This window comes from Pelophylax lessonae, assembly GCF_965119305.1.
Source record: "Pelophylax lessonae genome assembly, chromosome: 6".
NCBI lineage: Eukaryota > Metazoa > Chordata > Amphibia > Anura > Ranidae > Pelophylax > Pelophylax lessonae.
The window spans coordinates 72,050,342-72,070,521 of NC_138773.1; the positions used below are offsets into that span (position 1 = coordinate 72,050,342).

Consider the following 20,180-nt stretch of genomic DNA (forward strand, 5'->3'; position numbering starts at 1 on the left):
TGAACATTGATCATTTCACTGAGCTGCATCAATCGTTAAAAACTAGAGCTGATTTTGTTTTATTTTCCCATTTAATTTCCCTTGATTGTATTTTGTTGCTGTTAGAAGAAAAGAGTATACATTTTTTTTTTTTTTTCATTTCAATGTATTTTATTCATTTTAACTTCGTCAAAGTGACAAAAAAACAAACTGCGGTAGAAAAACAGGAATCGCAGCCGCAAGTAGTAAAACATAACAAAAGGATTCAAAGACCCCAACATACACTATATTGTCAAAAGTATTGGGACACCTGCCTTTACACACACATAAACTTTAATGGCATCCAAATCTTAGTTTGTAGGGTTCAATATTGAGTTGGCCCAGCTTTGCAGCTATAACAGCTTCAACTATTCTGGGAAGGCTGTCCACAAGGTTTAGGAGTGTGTCTATGGGAATGTTTGACCATTCTTCCAGAAGCGCATTTATGAGGTCAGGCACTGATGTTGGACGAGAAGGTGTGGCTCGCAATCTCAGATATAATTCTTTCCAAAGGTGTTCTATCGGGTTGAGGTCAGGACTCTGTGCAGGCCAGTTAAGTTCCTCCAACCCAAACTCGCTCATCCATGTCTTTATGGACCTTGCTGTGTGCACTGCTGCGCAGTCATGTTGGAACAGGAAGAGGCCTTCCCCAAACTATTCCCACAAAGTTGGGAGCATGAAAGCATACCAAGAGATTTTGGACAATAACACCTTAAGAGTTCCCTTCACTGGAACTAAGGGGCCAAACCCAACCCCTGAAAAACAACCCCACACCATAATCCCCCCTCCACCAAATGATTTGGACCAGTGCCCAAAGAAAAGTCCATTAAGACATGGATGAGTGAGTTTGGGGTGGAGGAACTGGACTGGCCTGCACAGAGTCCTGACCTCAACCTGATAGAACACCTTTGGGATGAATTAGAGAGGAAACTGCAAGCCAGGCCTTCTCGTCCACATTAGTATCTGACCTCACAAATGCGCTTCTGGAAGAATGGTCAAACACTCCTATAGACACACTCCTAAACCTTGTGGACAGCCTTCCCAGAGGAGTTGAAGCTGTTATAGCTGCAAAGGGTGGGCCAACTCAATATTGATCCCTACGGACTAAGACTGGGATGCCATTAAATTCATGTGCTTGTAAACGCAGGCGTCCCAATACTTGTGACAATATAATTATGGAGTAAAGTGGTACAAAAACATTCAGCATAACAGTTTAAACTGTAAGCCTTGGGGTGGTTAGGGGTGGTTAGGTTGACGGCAGCGGCTTAAAGCCACCCAGTAACCAGTATCAGAGAAAATGAGAATAAACTGAGCAAGGAGAAAAGGAGAGTTGATGACCAAGGGGGCCAAAGTTGCAAGAGTACACATTTTTTAAATTTTATTTTAAATGTAAAATTTTCGAAAGTACTAAATTGCTCTTCTATGGCATTTAGACCAAAGAGCAAAGAGGACATTATTTTCAAAGAGTTGGAGTAATTCAGAGAATAATACCACAGTTATAGGATTTTAGCTAGAGAGGCAGACAGGTGACCCTGAAAGTCATTATAAACTAGCCCTGTGATTGTTGCCAATTACATATTCCCTTTGCAAAATTTCCTGTTGCTTTTTGGCATAGAGCAGTATACACTCCTGACTGGTAATACAATTGCCCTTCTTAAGACATTATTACAGGGGCGTAACTACAGGAGTTGCAATTGCAACCGGGCCCCATGCTACAGGGGGGCCTGGCTGTGCGGCTCACCTGTACCCCTGCATAGGGTAGGATAGGATGACACAATAGAAAACCAGGAAGGGGTCAGTAAATATGTAATTTACCAGCTCCTTCCTTTTTTGAATGGACAGTCATAGTCCGTGACATTGTAAAAAATAAAATAAAATGATAAAAAATAATACAATTCAAATACCAAAAAATAAAAACTACTGACACCAGTGGATGAACTAGCAGGACCGCAAAGGTCACACTTGCAACCGGGCCCTGGCATTCCACCACCGAGGGGAGGCCCCAAGATTGCAGGAAGGGGGAGCACTGCAGATCTTGTGAAAGGGTCCGCAACGAGAGTAAAGGGCCCCAGGATCAGTGGGAGAGCCTAAGGCTTGAAGGGAAGGGTCACAGCCAGGGGTCCGGGGGCCCTTCATGGTTTCTTGCATCGGGGCCCTGAAGGTTCTAGTTACGCCTCTGCATTATTATCAACATGTGTTTACTCCGTCGTATGTTATAGGAGTTTAAAATCATTTGCAGGGGCTTTGTATGCTTTCCCTTGTTTTGTGATATATTATGTACACTAGATGATATCTATACTGATGACAACTCTATAACAAAGAGCAGTCACTTTCAGCGTTAAGAGGTCCTCCACAGTTAGATAGGACTACGGGGCAACAAATCCAAATGCTTGGCAGATGCAGCCCTCCTCGAACAAGGGAATCCAAAAAAAAAAAAAAAAAACAGACAAACAGGAAGACGCAAGCACCTAGTGCATTACCAAAAAATTACGGAGGCGAATGAAACTGCTAAAAATGAATACTTTACAAACGGTGCAACTTGTAAAAGCCAATGAACCACAAGATGTCATACAGTGCAGGATCCACGTACTCCAATGACACCAGGCTGTGGTGTCAAGCTGATGCGGTTTGGGGGCGCACCCCCTTTCTCAGAGCTAAGCTCTGAGGAAGCGGGTGCGCACTAGGTGCTTGCGCCTTTCTGTTTGTCTGATGAAAACTCTATGACCCATTGTACAATGTGTACTCATTTTATAGAATCTGATTAAACAAAAAGTAACCCAGTCACTTAAAATAAAAACAAAAAAAGCACCTTTAGGTTTCTGGACTTTTTACCTGCTAGCAGCTTTACTTTTTTTTTTTTAGATGACAGTCACATGACATGCTGGATAGAGTTTTACAAAAGTGCACCTTTAAGTGTATTCCAATTTTCTTAACAGCTGTTTACAACAGATACCTGCAAGGGACATTTCTTTGGAGAGATCCCAGATCTGAGCAGATTTTCCAGCTGCAGAGACCAGTAGATTGTCAGCTGAGGGGTGAAACTGCACAGCCTTCACTGGTCCCCCTGCCAATGTCATCGTCCCCTTGGGATCAGCTGCATTTCCAGTTTCAGTCAACTGCCACAGCTTGATCTGCAAAGCAAGGCAACAAGGATAACAAATCACAATTATATTATTATTATTATTATTATTATTAAGGATTTCTATAGCGCCAGTCAGTTTACGCAGCGCTTTACAATATTAGAGGGAGACGGTACATATACAATACAATAAAATACAAGATGATTAAGAGGGCCCTGCTCAGGAGAGCTTACAATCTTCGATATGTCACTGCAAATGCAAAATAAATATGGAAGAGGTGCTCCTTTAGAGAATTCCAAGGAAAACAAAAGTTAGCCCTTGCCATTTGTTCCTGCACTGCAAGGGTGAAATGCTCATTTTGTCTATCAGAGGAATAGGCAGAAATACTTTTGTTATTTCTTGCTCCTGCAGGTGTCCCACCACATATCCAGTCCCTAGGGCTGCTTTTCCTTGCCACCCGACTGGTCACAGCCTCTCTGACATCATCACAAACAATGCAGGAGCAATGGTCCTGCATGGTGTGTGAGGATATTGAGTGCTTCCCGCTTTCTGAAGCGCTGTAGAGCAATTAAGAGTGAGGACTTCCAGGGAAAATGGAATAAGGTATTTTTTTACCTCTAACCCTAGACAAAACAAGCATTTAATGGAACAAGGGTTAACTTGTTTTTCCCTAGAGTTCCACTTTAAAACAATAAGGACTTATTCATACCAGAGCATGCACTGGTCTGCGTTATCTAGGGGTGATACGATACGTTGTTACAACACATTGCATTGTTTCCTGTTTGCTTTTTTAAAATTTCCTTTCTCTTACGTCCTCCGACAGTCGCCGCCCGTTCAGTTAGCCTTCACGATTGGGTAATGGCGCCCTCTGCAGGAGCAGGCTAGGCAGTGAAAAGGTTAACAAACAAAAGCCTTTACACATAAACACAAGTTCTCTAGGGGGCTGTTCCTCAGCTATTACCCATCAGCCACTAGGAGCTGCTCTTCAGTTTTATGCTGCCTACCGTTAGGAGTAGGCTAGGTCTTCCCTGCTGGGACCTAGCGTCTCAGTTTCTTCATATTTTTTTCTTGAAAAGTGTTTTTTTCTTTGAAAATAGATTTTTTTATTTCGCTCACTATCGCTAGTTAAGCCCCGATCACACACGATCAGATTATTGAACGATCTGTCGTCCGTTTTTTGTGGCATGCTAGTCTGATGTGGAAAGTGAAGAGGTTATTTTCATACGAATTTTCCCGTACGACAGAATTCTACTTCAGAAGTGATGTCATGTTGGATTGCTTTGTATGTGTTCTTTCATCTCTGAGCATGCCTAGTCTAGAAAAAAGATTTTTTTCTGTCGAAATCTGTACTAATGAGACGAAAATCGGACATTGTATTACGGACAACAAAAATTTTATAGCCTGCACATCAGGATTTTGTCAGTCGAAAAGTCGGAGTTGGCTGTCGAAAACACCATACTAACAATCCGAAAATCGGCAGATCGGTCGTCGGATGAATTTTCCCTACAGATTTTCTTATCGTGTGTACGGGCCTTTAGTCAGGGAATTCCTGGAGGACTACAAGCGACAGCAGAGCTGAGCCTCGCACTGGATAATATAGATCCTTATGGAGTCCCACCCTGCCACCGAGCGGCCTTGCAACGAAAGTGCCCCTTGGGATAGGGACGAGCCTGCTGAGTCCCTTCTTCACCGGGATGTTTCAACTCCAGAACGCCCGTAAGTTGCAAGCATCCTTCCTGGCTGACGGCACCCCCACTCAGGGTGGGAGGTGTTCCGTATCAGAGCAGTGCCCGTGTTCGCTGGACTGGTGAGTGCTACTACCCCTGGGTCCCTAAAAGGGGACTATTATCTGTGGGGGTGTTCTGTGGGCCCACTCTTAGGGGATGGCAGTACATGGTGGCTTCTGTGGTATCCCCCTCCTGGCCGTATGGTACGGCCCCCTTCCTCCCTGCCCCTGCTGGGGGCGCTCTGCGGTGCATACTGCCATGACTGGGGGAGTGTGGGGGCTTTATACATCCCGGGGGTGCTCTCTGGGGTTCCCTGTGGGGGCAAGCGCATGTATTTTTTTTTGCTCTATTTGGCGCTGTTCGCGCGGCCGCCATTTTGGGTGAGGGCAGGCTGTTTGGGACTCACTGTGTGGGCAGCAGCCATTTTAGCTCATCGTTTTGGCGCCGATCGGGCGCCATCTTTCTTATGGGCAACCGCCTAGTAAGGGCGGCAGCCATTTTGCCTGTGTGTCCTCCCATAGACTTTCATCAGGCACCATTTGTTTGTGGCTCAGGGTGGGCATAGGCCTCTATGTGCGTGAGATAACTTCCTCTTTTCTCTCATTTTCACTGCAGCCGCGTGTGGCAAGTACAGACATTGTGGGGTGATTTTAACTGTTTTCTCTGGCATTTTCCTGTAAAAACATTTTTTTTTTGTGGCTATTGCGGTTTCTGAACGGTCTCCACAGGTGGTGCAGTTTCTGGTGGGGGTCTGCGGGAACTCCCGTTTTAAAGGGCCAGCGTCCTTAAAATTTTTTGTTACTAATATGGAACCCAGGATGGCAAATTTCCCACCGACCTGGTTGGTGCTTCAGGAATTCCTGAATCCTCTTCCATGGCCTCATTATCTGCTGCTCTTGCGACTTTGGCGTCCTAAGTGGATCTGCTGATGTCTGAACGCACTTCTAAAACATGAAGGGGTAGAAGAAGAAAAGCAGTGCCACCTCAGTGTAGATTAAAAGGTTATTTATTACATAAAAACAATGTAATAACTCACACAGAGGAAATAGTTAATCAGCAAATGGTGATGGTCCATCTGCAACACTGTAGGGATGTTAGGGAAGTACACTGTGGCGGCCGTGGTCCTGGCTGTGCCGGTGGAGTCCGACACTTGCTGTGTTTCTGGCAGCGCTCAGTATCCAGGCTTACATCCAATAGGGGCAGGGGGGTGCTCGCATTCGGAGCATGCATGCTCCTTCCTCAGGCGATCGTCTTGGTTGGTGAAGGCATTGTTGAGTCCAGGGGACTTCCTGGCCTCCATCCACTTGAAGGATGCGTATCTGCACATGCCTGTCTCCGAGGGTCATCAGCGGTATCTCCGTTTCGCGGTGGCAGAGGTGCATTATAAGTTTGTGGCATTGCCCTTCGGTCTCGCTTTGGCTCCCAGGGTCTTCAACGAGCTTTTGGCTCCGGTGCTGGCTTTACTGTGTTTAAAGGGTATTGCGGTCCTCGGTTATCTGGACGACCTCCTGTTAAGATCGAGCTCATGTGCCACCTTGACGAGCAATCTGTTGATCACGGTTCAGACGCTCAAGGAGTTCGGGTGGACTGTCACCTTCCAGTAGTCGGCTCTGACTCCTTCGGTTCGCCTCCCATACCTGGGGATAGTCCTGGACTCTGATCAGGCGAAGTTCTTTCTCCCGGAGGACAAACTCTGGACCCTGCAGGGCGAGATCAGGTCCCTCAGGGGCAACGATCTCTCCTCTCTACGGGCCTGCATGCGGTCCCTGGGCCTTGATGGTTTCGGCTTTTGCCGATCCCATTTGCTCAATTTCACACGAGAACTCTGCAAGCAGAGATTCTTGCCAGGTGGGGCAGAACGCCTAGGTCGTTGGACAGAAGGATTTCTCTGAACCCCTTTGCAATATCGGATCTTGTGTGGTGGCTTCTGTCACCGACTCTGGCACAAGGCAAGTCCTTCCGGCCTTTGCTGTGGACGGTGATCACCACGGATGCCAGCCTGTCGAGCTGGGGTGGAGTTCTGGGCACGCTTTGTGCCCAGGGGACGTGGTCGGTGGAGGAGGCCTTCTTACCGATAAACGTCTTGGAGCTCTGAGCAATCAAGCTCTGCTTGTTCCGTTGGTCAACTCGACTCCAGGTTCGCCCGGCTCGGGTGCAGATGGACAACTCCACGGCAGTGGCTTACTTCACTCACCAAGAGTGCTCAGGCGACCAAGGAAGTGGCCGAGATCCTCTCTTGGGCCGAGGCGCACGTTCTGGGGATTTCGGCCGTTCACATTCCAGGTGTGGAGAACTGGCAGGCTGACTATCTCAGTCGACAGACCCTGGACCAGGGGGAATGGTCCCTGCATTCGGTGGTGTTTACCTCCTGTGTGCCCGGTAGGGGACTCCGGACGTGGATCTGTTCGTGTCCCGTCTCAAACAAAAGGTGGGAAGGTTCGTGTCCAGAACCCGCGATCCTCTGGCGGACGCGGTGATGGTGCCCTGGCACTGGTATCTGCTGATTTATGCCTTCCCTCAACTGTCCGATTCAACTGTTATCCAGGTTCCTCCGCAGGTTGGCGTCGGAACAGGTGCGGGTCATTCTGGTGGCCCCAGACTGTCCGCATCGGTCTTGGTACGCAGACATCGTGCAGATGGTCATTGAGCCTCCCTGGCGGCTTCCGCTGTGAGACGATCTACTGTCTCAAGGGTCGATCTTCCATCCCGCTTTACAGTGTCTGGCTTTGACGGAGTGGCTATTGAAAGCCAAGTTTTGATAGACAAGGGTCTCTCGAGTGCTGTCGTTTTTACCTTATTGAAGGCTCGGAAAGCTACCTCTAGAAATATTTACCATCGCACCCGGAAAGCGTATATTGCCTGGTGCGAGTCACAGGGGTTTCATCCCCACTCCCTTTCGGTGGCGAGGGTTTTGGCCTTCCTACAGGAAAGGGTGGATCAGCGTTTGGAACTGGCCACGATTAAAGGTCAGTTGTCGGCCTTGGCCATTCTTTTCCAGCGTCTCTTGGCAACTAATTCCTTGATTCGCACCTTTATTCAGGGGGTGCGACATCTGGCTCCCCCGAGGATAGCTCCTTTGCGCCATGGGACCTGAACTTGGTTTTGTCCGTTTTGCAACGGCCTCCCTTTGAAAACATCAGAGACATACCTCTGCCCGTGTTGTCCCAGAAAGTTGCTTTTCTGGTGGCTGTCACCTCTGCTCGCAGAGTGTCTGTCTTGCCGCTCGCCTTATCTGGTTGTTCATAGGGACAAAGTGGTCTTGAGACCCAATTCCTCTTTTCTTTCCAAGGTGGTATCTGCTTTCCACCTCTACGAAGATGTTGTCTTGCCTTCGCTTTGTGCGAAACCTAAGCATCCCAAGGAAATTGCCTTACATTCCTTGGATGTGGTTAGGGCGGTCAGGGTTTACCTGTCCGCCACGGAGGCTTTTCGGAAGTATGACTCCCTGTTTTTCCTTTCTGAGGGACATCGGAAGGGTTTGGCCGCATCCGCAGCAACCATTTCTAAATGGATCAGACAGACGATTGTTCGGGCCTATTCAATCAAGGGTCAGGTTCCTCCTTTCCCTGTCAGGGCTCATTCTACTAGAGCTGTCAGTGCCTCTTGGGCATTTTGCCATCAGGCTTCTGTGGCTCAGGTGTGCGAAGTCGTCTATGCACACTTTCACAAGATTTTACAAACTTGATGTGATGGCTTCCTCGGATGCTTCCTTTGGCCGCAAAGTTTTGTGTGCGGCGGTTGTTTTGCAGAGACGTGTGTTTCTGTCTCTTCTTGGGGTGTATTTGTCCAGGGTTGGCTCCTGTTGAACTTTTGTTGCCCTGCTCGACTCTGGCCTGGTTGCACATTGCCTTTTCTTTGGTTTGCGTCTTCCCACCCCTCCCACCTGCACTGCTTTGGGACATCCCACTCGTGAAGGCTGACTGAACGGGCGGCGACTGTCAGAGGACGCAAGAGAAAGTAGGATTTTTGTAAGAACTAACCGTAAAATTATTTTCTCTGAGTCCTCCGACAGTCGCCGCCCCCGCCCCTCTTCTTTTTGGGGTTGATAGTCTTCATGTACTGCTTGCTACAAAACTGAAGAGAAGCTCATAGTGGCTGATGGGTAATAGCTGAGGAACAGCCCCTTAGAGGTGCGTTATGTGTAAAGGCTTTTGTTTGTTAACCTTTTCACTGCCTAGCCTGCTCCTGCAGAGGGCGCCATTTCCCACTCGTTTACATCTGCTGTGCTGCCAAAGAAAGCGCTACAGACTGCCACTAAAGGGGGACCTTAAAGATTGGAGCCTAACTGCTCTTTACAGTACATTTATTACTCTATTACAGGTACCGGTACTTATACAGCGCAGTCAATTTACGCAGCACTTTACACACACACACACACACTATCTCACAAAAGTGAGTACACCCCTCACATTTTTGTAAATATTTTATTACATCTTTTCCTGTGACATCACTGAAGAAATTACACTTTGCTACAATGTAAAGTAGTGATTCTACTGCTTGTATAACAGTGTAAATTTGCTGTCCCCTCAAAATAACTCAACACGCAGCCATTAAAGTCTAAACTGCTGGCAACGAAAGTGAGTACATCCCTAAGTGGAAATGTCCAAATTGGGCCTAATTAGCCATTTTCCCTCGCTCTCACTCTCTCTCATACTGGTCACTGGAATTTCCACATGGCACCTCATGGCAAAGAACTCTCTGATGATCTGAAAAAAAGAATTATTGCTCTACATAAAGATGGCCTAGGCTATAAGAAGATTGCAGCACAGCCGCCAAGACCATACAGCGGTTTAACAGGACAGGTTCCACTCAGAACAGGCCTCGCCATGGTCGACCAAAGTAGTTGAGTGCACGTGCTCAGCGTCATATCCAGTGGTTGTCTTTGGGAAATAGACGTATGAGTGCTGCCAGTATTGCTGCAGAGGTTGAATGGGTGGGAGGTCAGCCTGTCAGTGCTCAGACCATACGCTGCACACTGCATCAAATTGGTCTGCATGGCTGTTGTCCCAGAAGGGAACCTCTTCTAAAGATGATGCACAAGAAAGCCCACAGTTTGCTGAAGACAAGCAGACTAATGGGCCATACACACTATAAGATTTTCTGAAGACTTTTTCCTTTAGACTTACCAAAACCATATAATATGAGGTCAAACCTAAACACTTTCAATTTGTATGCAATCTGGCAGGCCCTTGCACTACATAGAAAAGGTAAATCTGAAGGAAATCTAACCACAAAAGTTGGATAGTGTGTATACAGCTTAAGGACATGGATTACTGGAACCGTGTCCTGTGGTCTGCTGAGATCAAGATAAACTTATTTGGTTCAGATGGTGTCAAGTGTGTGTAGCGGAAACCAGGTGACTACAAAGACAAGTGCGCCTTGCCTACAGTCAAGCATGGTGGTGGGAGTGTCATGGTCTGGGGCTGCATGAGTGCCGCTGGCACTGGGGAGCTACAGTTCATTGAGGGAACCATGAATGCCAACATGTACTGTGACATACTGAAGCAGAGCATGATCCCCTCCCTTCGGAGACTGGGCTGCAGGGCAGTATTCCAACATAATAACGACCCCAAACACACCTCCAAGACGACCACTGCCTTGCTAAAGAAGGTAAAGGTAATGGACTGGCCAAGCATGTCTCCAGACCTAATCCCTATTGAGCATCTGTGGGGCATCCTCAAACGGAAGGTGGAGGAGCGCATGGTCTCTAACATCCACCAGCTCCGTGATGTTGTCATGGAGGAGTGGAAGAGGACTCCAGTGGCAACCTGTGAAGCTCTGATGAACTCTATGCCCAAAAGGGTTAAGGCAGTGCTGGAAAATAATGGGGGCCACACAAAATATTGACACTTTGGGCCCAATTTGGACATTTTCACTTAGGGGTGTACTCACTTTTGTAGCCAGCGGTTTAGACATGAATGGCTGTGTTGAGTTTTATTGAGGGGACAGCAAATTTACACTGTTATACAAGCTGTACACTCACTGCTTTTCATTGTAGCAAAGTGTCTTTTCTTGTGAGGGGTGTACTCACTTTTGTGAGATGCGGTGTGTGTATGTATATATATATATATATATATATATAAATATATATATATAAAAATATATATACATACACACACAGTGCCTTGCGAAAGTATTCGGCCCCCTTGAACTTTGCGACCTTTTGCCACATTTCAGGCTTCAAACAAAGATATAAAATAGGGATGCACCGAATATTCGGAGGCCGAACATTATTCGGCCGAAAATAGAAAAAATAGCACTTTCGGTGTTCGGCTGAATAAGTCAAAAGACCGAATAATTTTGTGCCGAACAATAGGGCTGAATGATAGTCGATATGATATCGACTATCGTTCTGTGGCCGTAGGCGATATTCATATCGCCGAGGTCACGATATTTACAGGGGGAAGGGACTCGGAGGAGGACAGGAGGACTCACAGACTTCCGTGTTAGGCAGGGGAAGCCGGGACACTTCAGCGGTGAGCATACATACATTACTCACTCGTGCACTGCAGCCCGCCCCACACATTCAGTGAGTCTTACTCTCCTCCCTAGTTTTTTCAATGGCACATTCAGGAAGCCAATCACGCCGTGATTAGCTGCACAGCGAACCAATCACGCGTGCCTGCACACCTAATTGGTTCCGCTGTGCCGCTACTCACGGCGTGATTGGCTTCCTGAATGTGCCATTGAAAAAACTAGGGAGGAGAGTAAGACTCACTGAATGTGTGGGGCGGGCTGCAGTGCACGAGTGAGTAATGTATGTATGCGGCTGTGCTCCTTTCCAGGCTCCTACTAGTCCACCTCCAGCCTCCTACTACCACCACTATGAGAGACTGTCTGTCACGGTATAATCTGATCGAGTCCACACTGACACTGACTGACTGTCACTGAGTAATTGATGTTACCACATTAACCCTGACCTGCCCAGTGCCCTGTATCTGCAATTAAAATTTACAAGGCTGCCTGCATGCTTCCTGATTTCCATTCCCAGCATCCTTCCCAATCCCTACAGTGTCACTAACATTAACCCTATGGTACAAGGCTGCAGTGTGCACTGAATCCCATTCCCTACAGTAACATTTAGGGAGAGAGACATGAGAGGACAAGAGAGATAGAGAGAGAGACATGAGAGGACAAGAGAGAGAGACATGAGAGGACAAGAGAGAGAGAGTGAGAGGACAAGAGAGAGAGAGACACGAGAGGACAAGAGAGAGGACAAAAAATTGGCAAAATAAATGGAAAAAATGCGAAACACCGTGTTCGGTATTCGGCCTTCGGCCAAACATTTCATTATTATTCGGCTTCGGCCAAGAATTTCATTTCGGGGGCATCCCTAATATAAAACTGTAATTTTTTGTGAAGAATCAACAACAAGTGGGACACAATCATGAAGTGGAACGAAATTTATTGGATATTTCAAACTTCTTTAACAAATAAAAAACTGAAAAAATGGGCGTGCAAAATTATTCAGCCCCCTTAAGATAATACTTTGTAGAGCCACCTTTAGCTGTAATTACAGCAATAAGTCGCTTGGGGTATGTCTCTATCAGTTTTGCACATCGAGAGACTGAAATTTTTGCCCATTCCTCCTTGCAAAACAGCTCGAGCTCAGTGAGGTTGGATTGAGAGCGTTTGTGAACAGCAATTTTCAATTCTTTCCACAGATTCTCGATTGGATTCAGGTCTGGACTTTGATTTGGCCATTCTAACACCTGGATATTTTAAATATTTATTTAAAATATACATTAACATCAGTCCCTGCCCTAAAGGTGCCTACAATCTAAGACTCCCAACTCAAATTTATACATACATATACTTGGACCAATTTAGACAGAAGCCAAATAACCTCCCAGCATGTCTTTGGAGTGTGGGAGGAAACCAGAGTACCTGAAGGAAACCAACACAGGCACAGGGAGAACATGTAAACTCTGTGCATGGTTGGGAATTGAACTGACAACCCTAGTGCTGCTAGGAAGAAATGCTAACCATTTAGCCACTGTTTAACACAAGAACAAAAACGTAATATATTTAATCTTACCAGTCCCTAGATGTGGTGGCTGCATTCGTTTTGCAGTTTCTGTAAGTATGGCAGCATAGTGGCTAAGTGGTTAGCACTTCCACCTAGCAACATTAGGGTAATTTTTTAATTCCAACCACAGCATTACCTGCATGTGGTTTGCATGTGCTCCCTGTAGCTTTGTGGGTTTCCTCCCACACTCCAAGTACATGCTGGTAAAATAGTTGGTTCCTGTGTCAATTGGCTCTAGTATATATATGAAGTTAGGAGCCTTAGATTGTGAGTTAGGAGTTAGAGTGAATTAGGAGCCTTAGATTGTAAGCTCCTTGAGGACAGGGACTGATGTGAATGTGCAATATACAGCTGCAAGAAAAAGTATGTGAACCCTTTGGAATGATATGGATTTCTGCCCAAATTGGTCATAAAATGTGATCTGATCATCATCTAAGTCACCACAATAGACAATCACAGTCTGCTTAAACTAATAACACACAAAGAATGAAATGTTGCCCTGTTTTTACTGAACACACCATGTAAACATTCACAGTGCAGGTGGAAAAAGTATGTGAACCCTTGGATTCAATAACTGGTTGAACCTCCTTTGGCAGCAATAACTTCAACCAAACGTTTCCTGTAGTTGCAGATCAGACGGGCACAACAGTCAGAAGTAATTCTTGACCATTCCTCTTTACAGAGCTGTTTCAGTTCAGCAATATTCTTGGGATGTCTGGTGTGAATCGCTTTCTTGAGGTCATGCCACAGCATCTCAATCGGGTTGAGGTCAGGACTCTGACTGGGCCACTTCAGAAGGCGTATTTTCTTCTGTTTAAGCAATTCTGTTGTTGATTTACTTCTATGCTTTGGGTCATTGTCCTGTTGCAACACCCATCTTCTGTTGAGCTTCAGCTGGTAGACAGATGGCCTTAAGTTCTCCTGCAAAATGTCTTGGTAAACTTGGGAATTCATTTTTCCTTCGATGATAGCAATCCGTCCAGGCCCTGACGCAGCAAAGCAGCCCCAAACCATGATGCCCCCACCACCATACTTCACAGTTGGGATGAGGTTTTGATGTTGGTGTGCTGTGCCTCTTTTTCGCCACACATAGTGTTGTGTGTTTCTTCCAAACAACTCAAACTTTGGTTTCATCTGTCCACAGAATATTTTGCCAGTACTGCTGTGGAACATCCAGGTGCTCTTGTGCAAACTGTAAACGTGCAGCAATGTTTTGTTTGGACAGCAGTGGCTTCCTCTGTGGTATCCTCCCATAGAATCCATTCTTGTTTAGTGTTTTACGTATTGTAGATTCGCTAACAGGGATGTTAGCATTTGCTAGTGACTTTTGTAAGTCTTTAGCTGACACTCTAGGATTCTTCTTCACCTCATTGAGCAGTCTGCGCTGTGCTCTTGCAGTCATCTTTACAGGACGGCCACTCTTAGGAAGAGTAGCAGCAGTGCTGAACTTTCTCCATTAATAGACAATTTGTCTTACCGTGGACTGATGAACAGCAAGGCTTTTGGAGATACTTTTATAACCCTTTTCAGCTTTATGCAAGTCAACAATTCTTAATCGTAGGTCTTCTGAGAGCTCTTTTGTGTGAGGCATCATTCACATCAGGCAATGCTTCTTGTGAAAAGCAAACCCAGAAATGGTGTGTGTTTTTTATAGGGCAGGGCAGCTGTAACCAACACCTCCAATCTCATCTCATCGATTGGACTCCAGTTGGCTGACATCTCACTTCAATTAGCTCTTGGAGATGCCATTAGTCTAGGGGTTTACATACTTTTTCCACCTGCACTGTGAATGTTTATATGGTGTGTTCAATAAAAACATGGCAACATTTCATTCTTTGTGTGTTATTAGTTTAAGCAGACTGTGATTGTCTATTGTGGTGACTTAGATGATGATCAGATCACATTTTATTACCAATTTGTGCAGAAATCCATATCATTCCAAAGGGTTCACATACTTCTTCTTGCAGCTGTATATGCAAAGTGCCTTGTAAATTGTTTATGCTATATAAATGCCTGTAATGAATAAATAAGCACAGAAAACACTGGCTAATCTTGTGTCCCAGTAATTTCCTGTGTACTGAACGATGTTATTAGCTCTCTCTGTGATCTACAAAATGCCTCCCCCTAAATTATATGGGGGAGGGAGGGTTCTATAGCTCCAACACACTTTCTGCCCAGGGTGACAAACCAACATCCTCATGGATACAGCACATTGTGGAAACAAGTGTCACTAAGAAAGGAAGGTAAAAAAAAAGAAAATAAAAAGCCTGCAATTGGACTAGTTTGCTGCAATATATAACATTATTTATGCGCTTGGGTATAGATATAATTAATGTATCATAGTTTGTCCCCATTCCATGGGCGTGCGCAATTCTAAAGCGTGACATGCTTGGTATCTATTTACTTCGCTTAACATCAGCTTTTATATTTTCCTAAAAACTTGTGCCTCTGCTTAAAAAAATTATATATATATATATATGTTTAGGGATTCTAAGTAGCTTTCTAGAAAAAAAATGTTGATATTTACATGTATTTGAGAAATGTCAGAATTGGCCTGAGGGTAAAGTGGTTAATGCAGAGAATGTATTAGGCTGGGTTCACACCATGTGGTGTACAGCATTGCATACCATTTGTACAGGAATCGCACCCGATTCCTGTACAAATTACATGAGAATTCAGTTCAGTGCATATTGAGACATACATTATTTAAAGCTCAATTCGCCTTGGACCCGCACCAAAAATGTGCAGGACCCTTTTTTCGTCTGCACTGGAATCGGATTGCTTGGGTGTTCAAAACCATGCGATCACATTCTACCGTTCGCACTGCGTTCTGTGAACTGATTTGGGGGTGTCATTAGGTTTATATTGACACCCGCAGCGGTTCACAGAGCACAGTGTGAACTGCCTGCGATTCTGAAGCAGTGTGGGAAACCACACAGGAATCGCTGTGGTTCCCGCACCGCATCAGCGTGAACCCAGCCTTAAAGGAGTTGTAAAGCCAGAAGGTTTTTTATCTTAATGCAATCTATGCATTAAGATAAAAAAACCTTCTGTGTGCAGCAGCTCCCCTCAGCCCCCCTAACACTAACGTGAGCCCCTTCTCTAGCCAGTGGTGTCCAAAAGTGCCTCAGCCGTCACCCATTGGCTCCCACTGCTGTCAATAAAACTCAGCCAGCCAATCAGGAGAGAGAGGGGGCTCGGTCGAAGGGCAGCTCCGTGTCTGAATGGATACACAGAGCTGCAGCTCGGCTCGGGTGCCCCCATAGCAAGCTGCTTGCAGTGGGGGCACTCAAAAGAGGGAGGGGCCAGGAGGGCCGAAGAGGGACCTGAGAAGAGGAAGATCCCCTGTGGAAAACCAACTGCCCAGAGAAGATAAGTATAATATGTTTGTTATTTTAATAGAAAAAAAAAAAATTTACAATCACTTTAAAGTGATGTTAAAGTCTCCTTATTTTTTGTTTGTTTTTTTAAACACCAAACATGTTATACTTACCTGCTCTCTGCAGTTGGTTTTGCTGACCTCACATCGCGGCCATCTCGATTGAAGGGAAACATATGTTTGAAGCCAGATCAGCCCGCACTGCTGAAGTGCTACACTTGCGAGTGTTTTATCTTGACTTGTTTTTGTACAATAAAATTTTAGTTCAACAGAGAGCACTAGATTTTGCTATTTTCTTGTCCTCTCATATACTGTATTGCGGACTGGTACCGAGGCTCACAGAGCCGGCCGGAAGGAGAGTAAGTTGCTGAGGAGCCAGCAGCATACCGGACCAATTATTTATCCCTAGAGGGGAACCACTGATTTTGATCCACTGGTAACACAGGGGTCAAAATATGAGGTGAGCAGCCTTGATTGCACAGGTGGAGACGAGCACCAGCACTTTGCAAAGGAAAAGAAAGGAGAGCAGCGCCATCTAAGTGCAGTATTAAGGCTACGTTTATTTCCAAAAGATAAATGTAAACTCACAGGATGTGCTGGATATAAAAGCATATACTGGGTTCATCCACTCCAGTGGGAGGACGAGCAGCGGGGATCCAGGGAATCTTATCTGGTTCTGGCTGTGCTGGTGGCTCCCAGCGCTTCCGGATGCACGGGGTCCCTCAAAGATAGACCGCTGGCATCACTTCGCACCAGCACTTTATTACCTGTTTGCACTGTATGGTGGAATAATTTGCTGATTTACTCTATCAAGATACACTTATGATATATGGACTATACTTTTTCACATGGAATATTTGATGTATATGGTTTTTACACTTTGAGTATCACTTTATTTTTTAGATTGAGTAACAGTGCACTATTTGTTAGATTTATGACAGTTGTGGCGCAGCACTGTTTTTTGTTGAATTTCTGTATTGTGTGTAGTTTAAACACTCTCAGTGACAGCAGCCATTCAAAGTTATTTTGCAATTTTATTTTTTCACATTGGTATTGCACTGATTTATTTCTGGCATAGATAAAGAGAAGGCTTTTTATCTTAATGCATAGAATGCATTAAGATAAAAAACCTTCTGACTTTACAACTCTTTTAAGGTAAAAAAAACCTTCTAACTTTACAAAAAACTTTAACTTAGCAAACAAAGAATGCAGTGATGTCTGAACAGTTGAAATGTTCCTACTCACTGTTTGGTCAGCAGATCCCGTGACCAGGAGATTGTCATCAAAAGGTGAAAAGGCAAAGTCTGTCACCACATCTGAGGGAGCAGAGAGAAGAGACAGGAATAAAAGGAAGGGAAAACATATATTAATACATTGGAGGACTGAGAAATAAAACATTTTTTTGTAAGGCAGAACATTTTAGAAGAATTTTGGTAAGACCTATTGCATCCCAAAATGTCCAAAAAACAAACGGATTTTCTATTCTGTCATCTTCAGTTTCTAGGATTTTTTTTAATATTGGGCTTAGTTACACTTTAACCATTATACTTTTCAAGATGGAATATTTTGTGTGCCATACCTCTATGTAGTTGCTGCTGGTAGGTGTTTGAATTTCGGTATTGTGTGTAATAAAAAAAAAAAAAAATACTTGTAATCTCACAAGTATTTTGGAAGTGTTATGAGATTTTAGAATTAATGATGCCAATATGACTAAAAGGAGTAACTTTTCTCCATGCACCCCTTTGCATACATCAATACACCAGATAATCGAGAACACACTACACACAAAAGGACTATAAAGACCACGTAGTCAAATTAGCAACTCTAGTATGTTTTTTTTTAATCTGTTCACAACACAAAGATCACATAACACACAAGACCATTCCTAAATTACATTTCATGCCAGTTAAGAAAATACATTTTAAATAAGCAATCCTGTCATTATCCATCACAATGCAAAGTAGCCATACTTGTTAAAAAAAAAGTAGAATTTGTCCCCAGAAGTGGAGAGTCATAGTTCACAGTTTGCAAAAAAATTAATAAATGCACCCACAAAAAAAAAAAAAATTTGATTTTTGACTTACCGTAAAATCCATTTCTCCGATGTTTATTAACAGACACAGCTCCTTATCTTCTTGACTATTGGGTTATGCTGTCCCCTACAGGAGTAGAACACTAGGCTGGAAAAAGCTTGACTACGCCTATGGGCAGTCCCAGGGGGTATACTCCCACTCTCAGCCATAGGCACTCAGTTTTGTTACAAGCAGTGTCAGAAGAAAGCCAACTCCACAGAGGGGTGGGTGCTGTGTCCGTCAATAAACATCAGAGAAATGGATTTTACAGTAAGTCAAAAATACAATTTTCTCTTTCGCTCATTGACGGATATAGCTCCTTATCTTCTTGACCATTGGGACGTCTCAAAGCAGTGTCAAACATGAGGGGTGGGAACAGCAAGAAAAAAATCCCAAGGCTAAACCGTAGCCAACCAGGTAACATGAAGCTCAACCATAAACAACTGGAGCCCACCTGAAAAAAACAATACACCCTCAAAGAGGACCAGGTCCTCTAAACAGCAACCTGCAAAACCTTGTGGCCAAAAGAAGCATCTGCAGATGGCAACACAATCACCTCATAAAAACTTTGTGAAAGTGTGCACATATGACCAGGTGGCCGCCTTGCAAACCCGCGTCACGGACACCTGATGATGGCAGGACCAGGAGTGCCCTAGTAGAGTGCGCCTTGACAGGAAAAGGAGGAACCTGACCCCCTGATGGAATAGGCCTGAACCACCGTCTGTCTGATCCATCTAGAAAAGGTAGCAGAGCAAGTGGAAAACCCTTTTCGAGGTCCGTGAGCACAAATAGAGTCTGACTAGACTGAAAGACTCCGTAGCTGCCAGGTACACCCTAATTGCCGGAACCACATTCAAGGCATGCAAGGCAACTTCCTTCAGAGGTTTAGGCCTGGGACACAGGGAAGGCAATATAATGTCTTCATTCAAATGAAAAACAGAGACAACCTTTGAAAGGAACGACGGACAGGGGCGAAGAACCACCTTATCCCTGTAAATCACCAGATGAGGTAAACGACAGAATAACACCACCAGTTCCGACACCCTGCACGCGCAGGTAATAGCCACCAAAAAGGCCACCTACTGGGACAGTGTAAGCAGGGGAATCTCCTGAATAATTTCAAAGGGAGGCTTCTGTAGAGCTGAAAGCACCAAGTTGAGATCCCAAGGCTGCAACAGAGCCCGCCCTGGAGGGACTATATGTCAGACACCCTAAAGAAAGGTACGCATCAGGGAGTGTGTGGCCAAAGGTTGTTGGAAGAAGACCACCAAAGCCGACACCTGGCCCTTGATGCTGCTCAAGGCCAACTTCTGTTCAGCCCCCCATTGAAGAAAGGTTAAGATCCGAGCCACCGAGAAGGAGCGAGGATGAACCCCAAGCGACTCACACCACGCAATTGTACATCTTCCAAGTACGATGGTAGATCTTCCTAGAAGGAGATTTCCTAACACCTATCCTTCAGCACCTGGCATTTACCTCTGGATGAAGGGACCACTCCCCTCGGTCCAATGCCTGCCAAGTGAGGTAATCCGCCTGCCAATTTTCCACTGCGGGAATGTATACAGCAGAGTGGGCTGGACCAAACCGTTCTGCCCCCCTTAGAGCCGACACTCCTGGTACCCCCTTGGTGATTGACATAAGCCACGGCCATGGCATTGTCCAATTGAATGCGCACTGGACAGCCCTGAAGACGATCCGTCCAATGATCCAGACAACGTCTGATCGCTCGGAGTTCCAAGACATTGATCGGTAGTCTGGACTCTTCCAGCGTCCAGATCCCCTGAGCAGAATGCTTGCTGAGGGGGCCTCCCCAGCTGGGCAGGCTGGCATCCGTGTTAGAGAGGAGGGGTGAAACCTGGCGCACAACAGGGGAAG

The 20,180-nt window shown here is 45.4% G+C and overlaps 1 protein-coding gene across 1 annotated transcript in view; it reads right to left on the minus strand.

Moving 5' to 3' along the window:
- The window catches only part of LOC309559020 (coronin-7-like), a 344,039-nt gene that overhangs the window by 290,544 nt on the left and 33,315 nt on the right, over window positions 1-20,180 (minus strand). The window contains exons 4-5 of the mRNA XM_082262130.1: window positions 17,479-17,549; window positions 2,972-3,149 (exon numbers count right to left, since the gene is read on the minus strand). Coding sequence (XP_082118256.1) covers window positions 2,972-3,149; window positions 17,479-17,549 — 249 coding nt within the window. The remainder of the gene's footprint in view (window positions 1-2,971; window positions 3,150-17,478; window positions 17,550-20,180) is intronic.